At 33.4% G+C, this 19,454-nt stretch overlaps 2 protein-coding genes across 3 annotated transcripts; both read left to right on the top strand.

The window, feature by feature from the left end:
- The first annotated feature begins 3,108 nt into the window (after positions 1–3,108).
- Positions 3,109–7,792, top strand: LOC132727614 (uncharacterized). Of its 2 annotated transcripts, none has more exons than XM_060713185.1 (2): positions 3,109–3,205; positions 5,958–7,792. In XM_060713185.1, exon 2 carries the CDS (start codon positions 6,038–6,040, stop codon positions 7,514–7,516), a length of 1,479 nt encoding a protein of 492 aa, XP_060569168.1. In that variant the 5' UTR covers positions 3,109–3,205; positions 5,958–6,037; the 3' UTR covers positions 7,517–7,792. The 2 variants fall into 2 exon arrangements, with proteins under 2 accessions (XP_060569168.1, XP_060569169.1); XM_060713186.1 differs by lacking the exon at positions 3,109–3,205 and adding an exon at positions 4,290–4,413.
- Positions 7,793–12,402: 4,610 nt separating this feature from the next.
- Positions 12,403–17,583, top strand: LOC132727616 (uncharacterized). The gene is made up of 2 exons (XM_060713189.1): positions 12,403–12,468; positions 16,806–17,583. The coding sequence occupies exon 2, from the start codon at positions 16,876–16,878 to the stop codon at positions 17,581–17,583; it is 708 nt and encodes a 235-aa protein (XP_060569172.1). The 5' UTR covers positions 12,403–12,468; positions 16,806–16,875.
- Positions 17,584–19,454: the final 1,871 nt, after the last annotated feature.

The raw sequence follows: 19,454 nt of genomic DNA, 5'->3' as shown, positions 1-19,454 counted from the left end.
AAATAAATCAGGTAAAACTACGGTAAAACGCACACTTACTTGTGTAACCTGTGTATCTTGTCCTATTGGTCACTGGTATATTGCGTTCTCCGTGAAATACTGTGTCTGGTTTGTACGAGTATTTGCTTATTTGTTGTGTCTTCGCTTGTTTGTTTGACTGTACTGGTGACGGAACCGTTGTTAATATAACATAGATCAGTGCACTTCAGATAAGTTTTGTTGTGTGTGTTTGGATAGTATAAAGCTACTTATTGAAAATGGTATTAGCAGTAAGACGTTGTAGTGCAGTGTTATCATACCGATACGGGTTTAAACCCCAGCAGTTCCATTTCTTTAAAATAATTTCTTTTTTATTTCAATGCACGGGTACTTCGTGTTTGTGTCATGTATGTAAATTGCACCTACATACGACATGGGGTTAGCTTTTGATTAAGCCACTTGGTGAAAATTTCACCATTCATTTCTTCTTGGTAATCACCTTTTGAGGTCCTCGCTTGTCACCGTAGACGAACTCGCCACCGCAAGCGCGACTGATAGTGCACTAGAGGTTGAAGACATTGTTTGAATTTCTCAATTGAGTTTTATTGTAACTAATGTAATATGCTATAGCATTGTCGTAAATAAAAAACATGGAAAATATATATGAAATAAGAAAAAATAATAAATAAAGAAATAAAGAAATAAAATAAAAAGTAAAAGTAATAAATAAAATAAAATGGTCAAATAAAAGTATTAAAAGATACACAGATTACACTTTACTTACAAATTCATCAATCTATTAACACAAATATAAATTCTTTCAATTTAGCAAGATATCAGTATTGTCTATTTCTTTATTTGTTGACATTTAATTAAGAAACTCTTATTTAATTTCAGATTCCATCATTTTTCTGATATATATAATGGGATTATATATAGACAACTGGTCGACTGATTTGCATGTAAATATGCATGCTTGCTTTATCAAAAGTATTGTGTATGAGTCCAGCAATATTCCCATATTGTACCTGTTTAATATTATGGAAATACGACTGCTGCGTTCGTTGAACGCCGCCTTTCCTTGGTGATCTTGTTTATCATATTTGATATTGTTATTGTTCGATATTGCATCGCTCCAGTAGAATTCATTCAGGTCCTTTTGTCGTTAACGACTTTTATCATAGACGTTACATGGAAAAGACCAAACGCACTTAACTGACCAATATAGGATAATTACAGCGTCCAATTTTGCTATATATTTGATTGAAAAGTAGTATAAGTTTTTTTTCTTATTTTTAGGGACTGGATTTTAACAATTGATATAGAATAATATGTTCGTGAAGTTTACAGCCTAGCAGCCTAGCTGCCAAACAACTTAAAGAAAACTAAGAATATTACAAACATGAAAGCGGTCGGAAATGCATCTGTAGAACATCCTCAAATCATTCCACGCAAGTTTTCAATATCGTGATCTTTATTTCTTAAACTGCTGAACTTTTTTGTATTCTGAAGCTCCGAAATATGTTAAGTTAGCAGCCTAACAGCCTGGCAGCTTTAAGAAAATTCAGGATATTACAAACATTAAAACGGTCGGAAATGCAGCGGCAGCATTTCCTTAGGTCATTCCATGCCTTTATTCAATGTCGTGATCCTTTTTATAAATGCTGAACTTTTAAGATTAAAAAAGTACGCTATAACTGAAAATTGATATATAATAATTTAAATCTAGTTAATTGGATTATTCTTGGCAAGGTTGCTAGCCTGCTAACTTCACAAATTTCGAAGTGTGTCAGAATGAAAACTTTAAAGTGCAAGATCTTATAAAATAAAGATCGCGAAATTGAAAAAAGGCACGGAATGATCTTAGGTGGTGCTACCAATTCATTTCCGACGGATAAAATGTTTTAAATACCCTTAATTTTCTTCAGGCTGCTAGGCTGTAAACTACACAAATTTCGAAGATGCGTCAGAATGAAAAAAAAACTATAACGTCTTAAATAATAAAGATCACGATACTGACAAAATGCGTAGAATGGTCTAACAAAGTGCTTCTGATTCATTTCCGACGGATATAATAATTAAAGTATCCATAGTTTTCTTATAGCTGACAGGCTGCTAACTTCACAATTTCAAAGCGTCAGAAAATTCAATATCTTAAAAAATAAAGATCACGGTATTTAAAAAGTCATCTAAGGAAGTGCTACTAATGCATTTCCAACGGTTTTAATGTTTGAACTATTCTAAGTTGGGTTGCTAGGCTGTTAGGCTGTTAACGTCACGAACATTGTTAAGAAACATTGTTAAAAAAATATTATTAATATTGAATAATTTTATATTGTTCATGAAATTAACTTTCTTGTGTTTTTAAGAATATTGACAATATTTTATACATGTTTGGTATTTTTATGCACTCGATTTAAAATTAAGCGGCCTTCAGCTTTTTTGTCATTCTGTGTTGTTTCAAATTTAAGAAATTATATCTCGGAAAAGTTGCATCATATCACTGTTAAGCATTCAACCTGAGAGCTATTAATTTAGAGTTCGTTTCTAAAAATAGAAGATCGTGGCTTTACTAATTCACATTTAGAGAGCGGACGGGTAGATTTGAGGTATCGAGGAGTTTCCTTATTGTTTGTGTGTGTTAATCACTTCAAATTTCATTTTCTACCTTTATTCTTTTGACTTGACAATTATATGAAACGATTTATCTAAAAGAATAACATATTTAACATTTAGAAAAGCTAAAGCCGCTTTATCACGTTTAATTTATTTCACATAACATTCCTGATTTAAAATATATCTTAAATTAGTTTTCCAGTGAGTAGTCTTTACATTGTGACTATCAAATAATATATAAATTTCAACCACTTGTTTAAATGTTAAAACAAAAGTATTAATAATACATGTATAGCTTATAAATTTGCATTGTTCATGCAGTAAACTTCTGCTATCAATGAAATAAATAATGTCAATTGTCGATTGAGCTGAAACACTGTAATAAATTCACATAATCGCACAATGACATTGCAACTTTTATTATTATCAGCATATATGATAACTTAATTTTCATGTCACCTTATCTCTTTTCCCGTAAATCTGAATATACTTTACTTCCTTATCAAGATTTGATCTCAAGCCAAACTTTTTAAGTTTGTCTCAATCATACGGACAGGTGATCGATAAATGAACAATACTTAAAAAGTGCGGAACTATTTTATTAATTCTGGTACTCTTTTATTATTTTTTCTTATTATGTTAACCAATATATCAATATTTATAAGTATTACTTTAAATAATAACAAGATAAATATTTAAAACTTGTCAAATATAAGAATAGATAATAAGTTCTAGGATATGAACAATATAACGTTAAGTACACATAACAATTTTCAATATCTTCTTTTAACATTGCTAGCAAGTAATGTATCACATTTAGAAAACAAAACCATTAGCGAAGTCTTTTATTTGAACATTTTGAAAAAAATCTAATAAAATCAAATTATAAATTGAATAGTTTTAACGTGTATTCTCGATTTTAAGGATCCTTAAATTTTAATCATTCCTATAGAGCATGATGAACCGCGAAACGTTTTCTGATAGTTATTTAGTGGTACAATTATTTTGTTTAAATACTTTAAAAGAATTAGTTTGTACATATCTCTTTAATAATGTAGACATTGGGCTACAGGAAAGATTACGGGGATATATTTTTTTTTCAAATAGTTGGAATACAAATATTTTTTAAAAAAGGTAAAAAATACATGGCTAGGTTGTATATATTCTTATTTCATAAACTGAATTAAAAGAAATACAAAAATTGCATTGTACTAATTTATTATTAGATTTATTTATCAAAATGTTTCGCTTATATATATTATATTTTCACAATTAACTTATTTACATATTCATTTATTCAAGAATAAAGCTGTATAATTTAAAAAAACACACACATCTTAAACAAATAAAATGATATCAAATAGGGAAAATAAGAATCCCTAAAGAAAGCTCAACACGGCAAAATTGAAAATGTTCCAGGCTCGGTTTGATTGAGCCTGTTCTGTAATCTAAATTGGTACTGTAACGATTCGTCAAATTAAGCTCTTGAAACTTTCTTTAGGTGGAATACACATAGATAAGATGTGGCATTAAACCATTTGTGACAAGCATAAATATATAAAGCAAGTACGTCAAGTCCGTTATAAATCATGGAAAAGTAAATATTCAATAGGCACTCAAGATAACAGAGATATTTTATTGTACAAACATGAGCTATGTATTTTATGTACTATAAATAGGAACAAAGACGTTAAACTTTGTCAAGAAAAGAATAATTAAAATTGACAAATGTTATAAAAATTAGAACAACTAAATGTTACTGATCATCATGTTGGTTTTTATTGCTATGATTTTGTTGTCATTACAATGAAGTGTCAGGTAAACGATTTTATGTTAATAAGTTAAGAAAATTTACAATGTTTTTAGTTCACCTGTCACAAAGTGACAGGGTGAGCTTTTGTGATCGCTTTTCGTCCGGCGTCCGTCCGTCCGTCCGTCGTCCGTCCGTCCGCACAAACATGTTAGGTATATGAGCTAACTAACAGTACACTGGGACAAAAGAGAACAAAGGATTTCATTCCGTAAATAATAGTTAGCTCATAAGGAAACAATAGTTAGCCCACAAGGAAACAAAAGAAAAGAACAATAGAAATAGCTCATAAACCTGAAAAATTGGTACGTCCGTCCGTCCGTAAACTTTTACTTTAAATGACATCTCCTCATTAACCACTAAGCCAATTTCATCCAAACTTCACAGGAATGTTCCTTTGGTGGTCACCTTTAAAAATTATTCAAAGAATTTAATTCCATGCAGAACTCTGGTTGCCATGGCAACCGAAAGAAAAAATTTAAATATCTTCTTTTAAAAAACCCAAAGAGCTAGAGCTTAGATATTTGGCATGAAACATCTTTTAGTGAGTGTTTACCAAGTTCGTTCAAATAAAAGCCCTGGGGTCAAAATTGGCCCCGCCCCAGGGGGTCATTGATTTTCCCTATATGCATATAGTAAAAACTTAAAAAATCTTCTTTGAAAGAACCCAAAGAGCTAGAGCTAAGATATTTAGCATGAAACATGTTCTAATGGGTGTCTACAAAGTTTGTTCAAATAAAAGCCCTGGGGTCAAAATTGGCCCCGCCCTGATGGTCATTGATTTTCCTTATGTGTGTATAACAAAAACTTAAAAAATCTTTTTTGAAAAAATCCAAATAGCTAGAGTTTAGATATTAAGCATGAAACATCTTCCAGTGAGTGTCTACAAAGTTTGTTCAAATAAAAGTCCTGGGGTCAGAATTGGCCCTGCCCCGGAGGTCATTGATTTTCCTTATATGTGTATAGCAAAAACTTAAAAATCTTCTTTTAAAAAATCCAATGAGCTAGAGGTTAGATGTTTAGCATGAAACATCTTTTTGTGGGTGTCTAAGAAGTTTGTTCAAATAAAAGCCCTTGTGTTAAAATTGGTACTGCCGGGGGTGGGGGCAGAGGTCATTCTTTTTCATTATATGTGTGTAGTAAAAACTTAACATCATGAAACATCTTCTAATGGGTGTCTTCCAAGTTTGTTCAAATAACAGCCCTGGGGTTTAAACTGGCCCCGCTCCGGGGGCCTATATACAGGTGAGCGACCTCAAGGCCATCATGGCCCTTTTGTTATATTATTTTATATGTTTTGACAAAATTAGGGGCGTAAAAAGTAAGGTTTGAACGTTATTATTTTTACTTATTATTTCTATATTATCTTAAAATATTATTGTAAAATACGAAAAAATATTCCTGATGAGGAATAAATTTGTTGACAAAATATTGGACTAAAAATCTGTCTTAAATATTGAGCGCCATTCGCCATTTTGCAAGGTGTGCTCTCTTTTCTCGCATTTTTAGTTACATTCATATATTTTCATGATAGTATTGCCATAATTTGCAGGGATGGTAACCAGACTGTGTAAAAAAAAGCTTGTGTTTTCGGTTAAGAAACCTTACAGTGAGTAGACACTCCACAACAAAATGGCTTGCTCAAAACCTCAGCGATCCGCCGTCGAAGAGGAGAAAAACTGTAAACTTACATATTTCTTTCGGGATTTATTGAGCAACCGTGTTTCTTTTCGGTCTTCTCAGGATGAAACAAAAGACATTGTTCTCGCTGCTGAGACACTTGTACATGATATCGTTAAAAGAGTTGCAAACAATGTAGACTGGTTAGGTCCATATGACAAACTCCGAATACTTAAAGTTGGAAGCATGGCAGAAAGAACGAGTATAGTTAACCCTGATGAGTTTGATTTCCTTATTGTAACTCACCAAAATGGGGTCAAAGTTGAACGCGTGTGTAAGTGGAGAGAGGGATATGCACATGTGAAAGTAACTGATCAACGCCTTCAGTCTCTATGGAAACCTTTTCTTCGCGGGGACTACTTGCAAGGATCTTTTAGCCATGATTTTACTGGAAAGGTTACTGAATTATATGGCTATTTTAAATCAGTAGGCAGAAAATGGCTGCGAAGAGACCCATTACAAAGTGAAAGTTCTCAGAGTCTTTTAAATCCGTATAACGATAGTCTGGCAAATGCATTTATGTCAGAAGTCGAAAAAGTTATTAAACATTCAGGAGATTTAAGATGTAGTAGAAACTCGGGTACGTTAACTGTAGACAAGCATGTTGTTAATCACGGCCCAGCATTTATGCCAACATTTATTTGGGAATCAAAGCATAATAGAAAAATGACGATTAATATAGATATGACTTTAGCAATAGAAGTGAACATGTCACGACACGGTAATGTGATAGCAGAGAATGAAACATTTCATTCACAAGTGTGGGAAAAGCTCATCAGACATGGAAAATATATGCTTATTCCATGTAATGAGTCAACATCATGTGTTGCGGGCTTTTGTTTTCGTTTAACATTTACGGAGACAGAGGTCGAGCTTGTTCGAAACTTAAGCAATCATCACAAAGAATGCTACAAGCTTTTGAAATACATTTTCAACAGTGGGGGAGGATACTCTTATCTTCCGTCTTATGCATTCAAAATGCTTGTGATAAAGCATGACTTTAACTGTCGAGAAAATGCAAATCTGGCAGTTTGCTTTAAAGTCATATTGGCATCATTGCTGTACGAAATTACCAAGGTAAAAAGAGTGGAACAAATAGAACCAAGCAGGTTGTTAAGATTTTTTATGCCGGGAGAGAAATTCAAAATAAACATCTCCAGTATATTCATCAGAAACCACAACATTCTTGATGGCAAAGATTACAAATTTCCATGCGAACAATTTTTATCGTCAATAGAGAGAATGCTAGAATCCTTAGAAGAGATCAATGAACAGGACAGACCCGATGATTTGGTTCTGAATATTGTCAACGGCCATAAAACAGGGGCTCGAGCATATGCAAATCTAATGGTACCATTCATGAGAAAAGACTTCAGACTTTGTCAAAATTGCCTTGACAATTATTTCAGGTCATATGGAAGAAAACGGTAAAGCTTTAAGCATTGACTCTATATTGATCGGGAAATAATAAATCATATTGGTGCATTACACTTGGAAACTTAAGGTCAAAAATTCAGAAAATACTGTTTATAGATTGCTTATATAACATTCGTCAGTAAGAGAAATTCATTTGTGTACATGTCGCAGGCATCTATTGTATTTTGTTAACTATTCTAATGTCAACAATATATCACACCAACACTATTTGTCAATAAAATATCATACCTATACATTTAATTCTTACTCAATAAATGCTTTCAATTCTTGTGCAGAACATCTTACTCTTACTATTTACTTACTTAATAATTTGTTTGTTGTTGTTTTTTGTGTTTTTTATTTTTTTTTGACAAGCATGTTGTTTTTTTTTTTTTTTTTTTTTGGGGGGGGGGGGTTTGTTTAAGTTTGTCTCAATCATGAAGACAGGTTATCAATATTGTTAAAAGGTTTAACTAAGGAGGACTATGTTGAAACATTTAAACATTGGAATAAACGTCTGAAATTTTTGATAAATTTATTAACCATATTGCATGACACCCCACTCCTTACAACTAATTCCCATGTTTTACTCCGATTAAAGCATGAGCATGTGCAGATAAAAAATCAAATTGACTTAAATGTTAAAACAAGAGCTCTGATATCAACTGCAGTTACATTGAATTATACAACGAATATATGCATTGACAAAAACTTCCAGAATAACTTAGTTTCAACTTGAGTTTCGTAAAAACACACATACCAAAGAGAAAAGAAAACGCAATATAAAAACATAGTAAAAATCAAAATTTTAGAATATTATAAGTTCATTCTTTTATTGATTGACATTTAATTGTATTGAAAATATATTGAAAAATAAACGTTGCAATGCGGGGCAATATACGCACGAATGTAAGAGTAATATAAAATGAGTAATTAAAAATAATCTTTCAATTAGGGAGAGACCCAATCAAGAAACTTTTCTGAAAAACGTTTTATCTTAATTATGCCTATGATAATATATGATTTCTAAGGTGGGGTTATATATTTACCCTTGGTGCATGATTAGTAACACTTTCGAAGAAGTCTACTAGGCAATGTCATATGCCAAATATAAGGGCATAGTAGTTATCCACAAAAAGTGAGATTTGTTTTCCTTTTACCTTAACCAAATATTTAGCTCTTGATATTTAAGTTTCATTGTAGTCTATATAGTATATGTCACCCCGGGTGTTGGGCCAATATTGACCCCAAGAGAATGATTTATATCAATTTTAGGGATCAACAAAGACAATGCATCCTTGACAAATATTTAAACTCTTTGCATTGTAGTTCACAAAATAAGACTGAAATGTGATTTCCCTACAAGAGATAATCAACTTAGTGACCCCAGAGGCGGGGCCAATATTTGCCCATAGGGCATAAACAATACCAGTTTTGTAGAGAGTCACAAAGCAATGCGACATGACAAATTTCTAAGCCCTAGGTATTGCAGATTCACAAAATAAGACTTGAATGTGTTTTGCTATACAAAGCTATTATTTTAATGAAGTAACCCTGGGGTCAGAGTTAATATTTACCTAAGGGGTATTATTAATACGATTTATCTTATGGTCCACAAAATGATGTTACATGCAAAATATCTAAGCTTTGGGCATTTTAGTTTCACACAGTAAGTCTTAGATGTGTTTTTCTAATAAAAGTCTTTATAAATCAAGTGACCTCCTTTAGCGGGGCCAATATTGAACCGAGGGGCATGATTCATACCAGTTTTGTAAAGGTCAATAGGGCATTGCTACATGATAAATAGCTAAGCTCTAGACAGAGTTGTTTCACACAGCGAAACTTATATATGCTTTACTATATAATTTTGATCTCAGGAAGCTCAAATTTGTGTTCTGTACATCGTCTCATAAGTAATATTTTCCCAAATAGTTTTAAATTCTTTCAATCGGTTCTAAGTTAAAAGGTTAGCTGAGAAAGGTCAAACCTGCGCTCTGCACACCGTCTCATTATGGTTTACATTTCTGACAAGTGGTATCCATTTCCTTCCACCGATTCAAAAGGTACAGTCCGGACACGAATCTGCTAACAGGCGGACGGACAGGTGCATAATAATGTACGCCGATAATTTTTCGGTCGTATAAAAATGATTTTCATCTTTAATATTAATAAAGAACGAGAATTATATGACAGTATAGAGAAATACAAGCGAAATTTTAGAGAGCTAAAACTTTGAAAAATATGGAAGACTATTACACATCAATTTGCTTTGTTTAGTAAGGAAAGTATCATGTGCACAAGTAATATTTGATTTATTTGAGAACTCGCTATGACAGTCTGATTAGGGAAGTGTTCATTTGATGTCGCCTACCCTTGTTCATCTTACTTTTCATATTACTTATTATGACATTATGCTCTTTATTTTCGCTATCAAGTTGAGCTCAATTGGCTACTATAAAAATCGTTGACCAATAATAGATAATGAAAAATGTTTAGGATAAAATTAAACAACTGTCGTTTTTAACATAAAAAGACTGTTCAACTATTTTTATGGATTGACCATTAACGATACATTCCAAATGATATTTATAAACATTTCTGTGAGTCAACATGGGAGCTGGTATCAGGCATTTCTCTATATATGTCACATTAAAACAATACACTTGAATAAGATGTCTTGAAATCTAAAATTATCTGAGGCTAATAAATCAGGCACAATAAAAACTGTCAAATATAATTATATTACCTTGGTGTAAGGTGTTATTAGTATTTCTTAGTCTGTAAACGGCTTTGTTTACCGTTCAAAGTTCTATCCAGACACAGACCGCCGGAACGCACGCGCCGGGGTATTTACAGTATCAGGGGTCAGATCTACGTCATATAGCCGATGACGTCAGTGCATAAATTTACCCCGAGTCGGCTCTGTGAACGAATAAGATCGTTCAGCACGACATTATTGTTGTGCTGGTAGTATTTTTAGTTTCAACTTTTTGGCATTTTCTAGTTGGGTGGTTCCAATATTCCTACTTGAATAATGTTGAATCACCCTTAGGATATGTTGCCTGCTTTTTAAATTTGTCTTTTGACGTCTTATCTGTGATACGCAGGCTTCATAACCTCTGATCCCCCTTCAAAATTCCATTTTATTTAGTTCTGCCCATTGTTTTTTCGTTTAGGGCGCAAGCTTTTTATTACTTGGGGACCATACGCCGCTTTTCATGGAATTGCACTACTGTGTCACATTGAAGGTTCCATGATAACCGCCGTATGAACACATCTGCGGATGTTTCTAAATTCAAAATTTTACTATTTCATGTTTAAATGTTGAATTCTGCTTAAGCCGGTGCTAGGGGGCGTGGACGGTAACTTGCACTTTCCAGTACCGTCCATGAACAGGCTCAATCAAACCGAGCCTGCAACATTTTCAATTTTGCCGTGTTGGGCTTTCTTTAGGGATTCTGTATTTATCTAATCTATGCTATATTCGCAATAGCTTCAGCCGGCGCTGTTCGAACAATAAAGTCCGTTATGTAGCCTACATTTGGAATCGCTGCAGCCGGGAAACTAACTGATAAATTCAACGTTTTTCTCACGTAGAATATTAAATATCTTATGGATATAAATTGACATTGGTCTATAAAATTTTTCGCATCAAGTACAGTGACATAATTATATATTATGTAAAAGGTATTGATTCATGTTGCCATTAATACGGAGACCGGTGTTCATAGTGTTGTAGTAGTCGGATAAAATTTCTTATTCGAAAATTATCAATGAGCTTGGCGCTTGGTCGTTACAATGTGAATAAAATTAAACAATATTATCGATAATGCGGCACTAGCTTCAAAGGGAAGGATATGGCCTTTAATTTAGTACAAGTGCAGATAAGCATGGTCATTTCATGTAATCATAAGGTTAACACAAACAATGTATGTAACGTTATGACAAATTTTTTTCACTTTGACCTGTGCGCTTACCATTTGCATTTGAATGGGCATATTCTCACTTTAATAGAAATATAGATAAAGGAAAGTATTTCTATGACATAACTTTTCATCGAGGTAATGTGAAAATGATCTATAAACTATAGCACTAATATACGACTAATATCAACACCAAACACGTTTGTAAACGTTAATTTGTAAATGGGAATAAAATTAAACAATTATTGACAATGCGGGATTAGCTTCAAGTATATTGTATTTTACTTCAAATGGGAAGGATTTGCCAAGTGCAGATGATCATGGCCATTTTCATGTTATCATAAGTTAAACAAACAATGTACGTAACATTCCTTTACACTGATGTTAGGGACAATGCAGGGGGTATGATATGTACGTAAACATTCCTTGACAACTTAGGCGATATGATAATTGGGATTCCTACTCTTACGTTATCTGCTTTTTTTTTTGAAATATCAATATGTGACTAAAAACTTTGTTTGAAACTTTTTTATCATTAAAATACTTCTGTTGTTTTGTGTTTTTTTTTTGTTTTTTTTTGTTGTTTTTTTTTTTTGTTGTTGTTTTTTTTTGTAATTCAGCAATTTATATTAAGTAAACAAGACAATCCACTCTTATCATAAAAATGTAGAAATATTTTCGGATAATTATGATATATTGGTAAAAAAGTCGAAAATACGTGTAATAATTTCCTTGAAAATGTATTCATGAAAAAAATGATTAATATAACTAAAAATATCATAGTACAATGATAAAGGTGATGTTTGTACTATTTTTTGTACTATTTAAACTATGAGATTTAAATGTAATTATTTGTAAAGTTCTTATGTTGTGAATATACTTGATGACTTGTATGGCTCTTATCTATATCCTGTAATCTAAAAAATATATTACTATATTTAGAAAGTGATTTAATCATAAGCAAAACTTAGATCATCGCAAACCTTTCTAACATTATGTTTTGACATATTTGTTAAAATCTGCGGAAATATTTGCTGTCTTCAGGTAATATATTGTTTAATTCTGAATCGTTGTTATTAGTACATATGTTAGTAAATGCGAATATGATTAGTTTAAGGGGTATTTTTAAAACAATATAATTCGAATAAACAAAATTTTGAATATGTACGTGATACTGTATAATTTGCACTATCAAGAAATAACCTTTTTATCGGCAAAGATCTTTTACTTGGCTAAATTTCATTCTTACGTTTGTTCTTCCGGAATTATAAAACCGTTACATACTTTAGTTTGAAACTAAAACTAGTTAAAATGTGTCAATAATCAAGTTGACTGTTATAGACAGGATTCATTACAAATCAAGCCAATGAGTTCTATACATCATTATACATGTGGCTTACTATAGAAATGATCTGACTATGAAAGGAATAACTTTCTAACCAGTTAAAATGATTACCTGCAGAGGATACATTTTAATGATTTAAAGACCAGTTTTTAAAAAGCTCTGTTTCTAAATTGTGGAAAAACGTTTTGTATTGAGGGACGCCTCGTATATTTGACAAGAGGCCGATGCAATAGAAAGGTCTTTGAGACTATGGTGACTGTGAGACTGTAGCCTGAAGAAGGCCAGATTAGAAGGATCGACGCGCGTCTTGTATGCAGTCATAGGAATGGGCGTATATTAACGGATGATGGCGTGTTTTGTTAGGTTTTTCTGCATGTTGATAAGATGAAATAAAGAACAATTATTTGCTGTATGAGAGTTAAAATGATTAAAGTGATGGGTGATGAATAAAACAAGCTACGCTATCATAAAGAACGAGCACAAATGTTTTACAAAAGATGTTTGTGATTAGCTATATTTTCGTAGTCTCAATAGCTGATCTTGAGAATACTTTATCGGTATTGCCATGAGTTAAGTCCTGATTTTTTGCGAGACATGACTGATAGCAAATTTCGTGAAATCTTGAACCTGGTTTTATTTCTTCTTTTTTCCTTTTTATATTTTTTATTGTGCTTTGTGTAGGAAGGTGTGGTGGGTTGCTTGTTCTTTCAAAAAACTACTGAATCGTTTTATTTACGAAGAATAGGACCAAGGCTCATTCCCAAATGCTTAGTGAGAACTACGGTGCGCACAGATGATGACCCGGTGCGGCGTATATTTATTATATATGTCGGGTGGTCTACGTGAGTTACTAAGTCACATTAAACTTGCATACAGTGTCTTGTAGGATCAGTGTTTAACGTGATCTCCCAGCCAAGGCTCAATAGATGCAGACTTTAATTTTTGACCTAAGATATGCCTTTGTTGTTAGGATTGAATCAGTATGTACATAACGGCCTGTTAACCCTTGTTCATAACGAGTTAACTTGAGAGGGGTTAATAAGCCCTGGTTTATTTGTAGTGTGTGGTGAAGAGAGCGAGTTGCCCGATTTGCCAGAAGATGACCTTCTGAGGTGTTTGAGGGTGGGTAATTCAGGTCCCAAATGGTCAAGAGTTACCAGTGACTAGCTTGCATGTAAAATTCCATGTCTGATAAACTAGAGAGGAAAATAGGCCATGTTGGTTTATATGAGAGCGCGTAGTATGTGGCATGTGAGGTGTGTCAATTGATCAAGTAGGCTGGCAATTGATAATGTTTGAGCGCATCTGGGTCAAACAATTAAATGTAAAATCATTGTCCAGTCATATAATTTTATATATAATAAGCACTGTGACAGGGCAGGGTGAAGTATGGGTCAGAGATTGGCACATGTTCTAGTTAACTAAAGACAATTCAAATATAAAGTGTTATTTATCTCGTGTGCACGACTAAGTAACTTCGTGTTTACGACATGGTAACTCGTGCAAACCCACTTAATTATCTCGTTCCACGACTAAATAACAGCTGCGTGGCCACGACATAGTATCTCATGCGAACAACTGAGTTACTCTTGTCCTACGACATAGTTATCTCGTGCCACATGACTTAGTAACCTCGTTTTGCCAGATGACATAGTAGCTAGTGTCCACCACTTAGTTGTCTCGTGCGCACGACTTAGTTACTCGTGGCCACGAAATAGTATGTCTGCGAACCACTTAATATCTCGTGCTCACGAGTTAGTAACTGCTGGCCACGAGATAAATAAAAATGCACAAATATCACCACTGTGCCAGTAGAGAACCTAGTAAGGTATATGGTACCTTTGTTATGTTTATTTTTACATGATCACTCTTGTGTTTTACATATTTCACCTTTTGTAACCTTACACACAGTTACTGCTAGAGATTTCCAAATTTCCCTTGGTGTGGTATTCGTTTTTAAAGTTTATTATTTACACAAATTCTCTCGTTTATTGAACCTGTTGGGGCATTTAATGAGGTTTAGCGACCATAAGCCGATTTAAACTAAAGATAAACTTATACTGTGGCCAAGCTTGCCTGACCAATTTCATTTTCGTAAATATACGTACTAATAAACTTTTACCTATACTAATAAACTAATTTGGTTATCTAGTATTGGTAGTACCTAAGATATTATTCTTAAAAACAAAAAGAAAATGGAACAATAAGGCATCTAAATTGTGCACAATACAAAACCCTTTCAAATAGAACGAACGTGCTTTAATTAATAAACTAAAATAAGTTAAATTTACCTAGTTAATTCAATGGGGATTTTTCATACATGAACTGTACAGAATTTTAAAGAAAAAACAATTAGAATCAATTGGGCATCGTTGCTCTACTGCATTTGAAGTTCCGAAATATGAGAAATTGTTCAAAATAGATGTTGCTATGTTTTTAATATTTTAATGCCAATGTGCTATATAAATACTTCGAAACTTTGAATTACGAACATACTTTAGAAAGTATGCAAACAAAATATTTTAGCCAAAATTTATACCTTTAGAACTGTAAGGACAGCTATTTAATCGTAGAAACGTCAATATTTAATCTACAAAAAAATAGATAACCCGTCTTATCTAAAACATTTTTATGTCATTACCAAATTAAAGTTTTTTAACAATGCATACTTGACTAGTGTGCTTGTATATTATTTTGGTAAGTATAGAGGATATGGAATATTTGAATTTGACAAGTTATAAAAATTAACTTGAATTCTCAAATCCAATCTTTTCACGATCATGGCTCAGGGGTTTGGTGCGGTGTTCTGTGTATAGATTATTTCTTTCAAAAGACCTAACAGAGTGGGTCATATATTAGAATAGTAAGAAGAAATAAAAAAGTTGCAAAGTGTGTTATAACGCGAATAAAGCGTTATTACGCGAATCATAAAGGGGCGTGGTAGGGCAAACGCAGAAGGTAAAGGGCAAATTAACGCAAGAGCAGAGTGTTATAACGCGAATTGAAATAGGCATAAGTGTACGCGAGAGATCGAAGGGAAGCGGTAAGGTAAACGCGAAAAAAGGCTTATAATCGCGACTCTAAAGGCCGTAATAACGCCAATATATACAGCGTGTATAATCGGCCGAAGACAAAAGGCGTTCATAAAGAATGGCGAGAATTAAGGGGATAAGTATACCAGGATAACAAAGATAAAGAGAAATGAAAATTAAGTCTTTACTCGTATGAGGCTGACATATGTAAAATCAATGGAGTTGTAGTGCATGGTGATTGCAGACAGTAATACTGTTTTTGAATACAGCCCAAGTGAGCGCGGTGGATTGAGAGTTCGTCGCAAGCACATGTAGAGATGACGAATGAATCAAGAGGTGAGTGTGAGGTGATGACAAAGAAAAGTTGCGATGATACTGCGTGAAATGGAATGATGAGTTAGTAGAATGGATATTTGATAGTTGAGTTCCATGAGCGAGTTGTAAGTGGCTTGAGCGCAGATAGAATTGCCGAGTCAATGATTTTCTTCGCTTGGCGCGGTAAAGTAACGTAGGGGCATTTGATAGTAATGGAGAGGGTATGGCTATGATGAAAGTGTTGCGATGTATAATGCGTTTGTAATTTGCGTTATCAAGCGAATTGGAAAACCTAGCGTTACTATGCCTTTTTCGCGTCACTACTCCTTTTGATTCGCGTTATATCGCCTTGATTCGCGTTATTACGCCTTTGATTCGTTTTATAACTCCTTTATTCGCGATATTAATAACGCCTTTTGATTCGCGTAATTATGCCTTTCAATTCGCTTTATAACGCCTATATTCGCGTTACTTCGCCTTTATTTGCGTTGCTTCGCTTTTTTCACGTTATTACGCCTTTGTTCCACGTAATTACGCCTTTTGATTCGCGTAATAACGCTTTTATTCGCGTTATAACGCCTTTTTTAATTTTATTTGACACTATTAGGCTTTCGTAATTTCTAATAGCTTGTATCTTAATTAAGTTTTTTCTTATCTTAATTAAGTTAATTATTCTTTTTCATATCAAGTATCAACGTCTTGAAAGAAAAAGATCATATCTTCTGTAAGGCACCTGCTACTAAAATATCCACTTCCGAAATGGCGTGTTCGTCTGTCGTTGAAGAAGAGAAGAACTGTAAACTAACGTACTTCTTCCGAGATTTACTGAACAATAAGATTAAGTTTCAAATACCCCCGGATGAAACAAAAGACATTGTTCTTGCTGTAGAGACACTAGTACATGACATTGTTTTGCGAGTGGCAAATAATGTAAAATGGTTAGGTCCATATGACAAACTCCGAATACTTAAAGTTGGAAGCATGGCAGAAAGAACGAGCATAGTTAACCCCGATGAGTTTGATTTTCTTATTGTAACTCATCAGGATGGGGTGAAAGTTAAACGCGATTGCAGCGGAAAAGAAAGAGAAGGATATGCACATGTTAAAGTTTTGGATCAGCGCCTTCGATCTCTTTGGGAACCTTTTCTTCTCGGGGACTACCTGAAGGGATCTTTCAGTCATGATTTTTTCGGAAAGATCACTGAATTAGTTGGTTTTATTAGATCAGTTGGACGGAAAGTGAGAAGAAAAGATCAACGTTTTCAGAGCATTTTGGATCCTTGTAACGACAGTCTGTCAAACGCATTTATGTCAGAGGTCGTAAAAGTCATTCAAAGTTCAGGAGATATAAGATGCAGCAGAAACACGGGTACACTACGGGTCGATAAGGATGTTGTTAATCACGGTCCAGCGTTCATGCATACATTTATATGGGAATCAAAAACCCGGAGAAGGCCGAGACGATAACTATTGATATGACTTTGCAATAGAAGTAAACATGTCACGACACGGAAATGTGATTGCAGAGAATGAAACATTTCATTCAGGAGTATGGAAAAGGCTCGAAAGACACGGTAGATATATGCTAATTCCGTGTAATGAGTCAACGGCATGTGATGATGGCCTTTGCTTTCGTATAACATTTACGGCAGACAGAGGTCGAGCTTGTCCGAAACCTAAGCGATCATCACAAAGAATGCTACAAGCTTTTGAAATACATCTTCAACAGCGGAGGAGGATATTCATATATACCGTCTTATGCATTCAAAATGCTTGTGATAAAGCATGACATTAACTGTCGGGAAAACGCAAATCTGGCAGTTTGCTTTAAAGTCATCGTAGCGTCTTTGCTGTATGAAATTAGCAAGGCTGAAAGGAAAGAACAAATAGAACCAAGTAGATTGGTAAGAATGTTTATGCCGGGATGGAAATTCGGAATTAACGTATCCAGTATTTTCATTAAAACACATAACGTTCTTGTTGGCAAAGATTTCAAATTTACACGTGAACAGTTTGTTTCTTCAATAGAGAGAATGTTAGAATCTTTAGAAGAGATCAATAAGCAGGAGAAACCTGATTACTCGGAACTGAATATTGTAAACGGCCATAAAACAGGGGCTCAAGCATATGCAAATCTAATGGTACCATTTATGAACAAACATTTCAGACTTGTTCAAAATTGCCTTGAAAATTACTTCAGGCAATACAGAGGAAGACATTATATGAAAAATCATCGAACTGGTTTCGATCAAAACATGTATAGCATTTAACTGCCCAGCCATATGGTTTCACATTATATATTATGTAGGCAATACTAGCTTGCATTATCTTTTTAACATGTTTTTTTCTTGTTGTGGATAACCTGAAAGGTTGTAATTTATTGACATTTTTAGTCATTCAAAGGGCGTAGTAATACATGCATAATTGCACTTTGTTCAGAAAATTTGATTATTTTTCTATATTAAGAATAAGTCACAAGATGAAAATGTCAGTCACTGTGTCTGTTTTAGCACTTTAATTTGAAACCTTGATAAAGTGTGATCCTTCGGAAGCATTAATCACAACAAAATTACATGAAAATTGCAGACTCGGGTTGTTTTGTCTGTACATAAGGGATAATGAAAACATGCAACATCCCTCATTTATAGACCTATCATAGTTTATCTTAACAAAATTATCTACTTTATTGAGTTTGTAAAGCCCGGTACCTAATATAGATCTGTGTTAGCATCAAATTGATATGGATGCAAATTTATTTATTATACATACTCACAGCAATGATAATATTTTAGTCGTGCATTTTTACCGTACATTAAACCTTTAAAGCAGCACAAATTCAGATTTCTGTTATTTGTATGAAAACACGAAGCTGATTTAATGTGTAAAAACTAAAAATACAGTAAAGTGTAAAATTTTACCCATTTCACCATTGGAATGATCGAATCTGTTTAACAAAAACACATAAACCTGAAATCATTGATTTGTATTAGTGTTAATATGAAATAGTATAATAACTAGATCTAAATCTGATGCGGCGATATTGTCATACAAAAACGGTTTGGCAGAAAATAACCGAGCGTTCAAAAATATAACACTTAATACATGTTATATACAAGAAAAGCATTGATGCAAAGCATCAAAGGGCGTCCAAGCAAGAAATGCAGCAAGTAAAAATGAACTAGTAGATATATGATGACAAGATATTCTTATAAACTTTTCAATGGTTAATTGGTTTTTACCAGAATTGTATATCACTTATGAATGAACGGACGAAAGACATTGTTCATTATTAACTTTGATTAGCATGGTAGAGATTAGAATATTACTTGTTATTTCTT

This window comes from Ruditapes philippinarum, unplaced genomic scaffold (assembly GCF_026571515.1).
Source record: "Ruditapes philippinarum isolate M1 unplaced genomic scaffold, ASM2657151v2 ctg662_1_1_1_1, whole genome shotgun sequence".
Lineage (NCBI taxonomy): Eukaryota > Metazoa > Mollusca > Bivalvia > Venerida > Veneridae > Ruditapes > Ruditapes philippinarum.
Note: the sequence above shows the minus strand (reverse complement) of the source record. Positions and strands in the feature narration are given on the sequence as shown.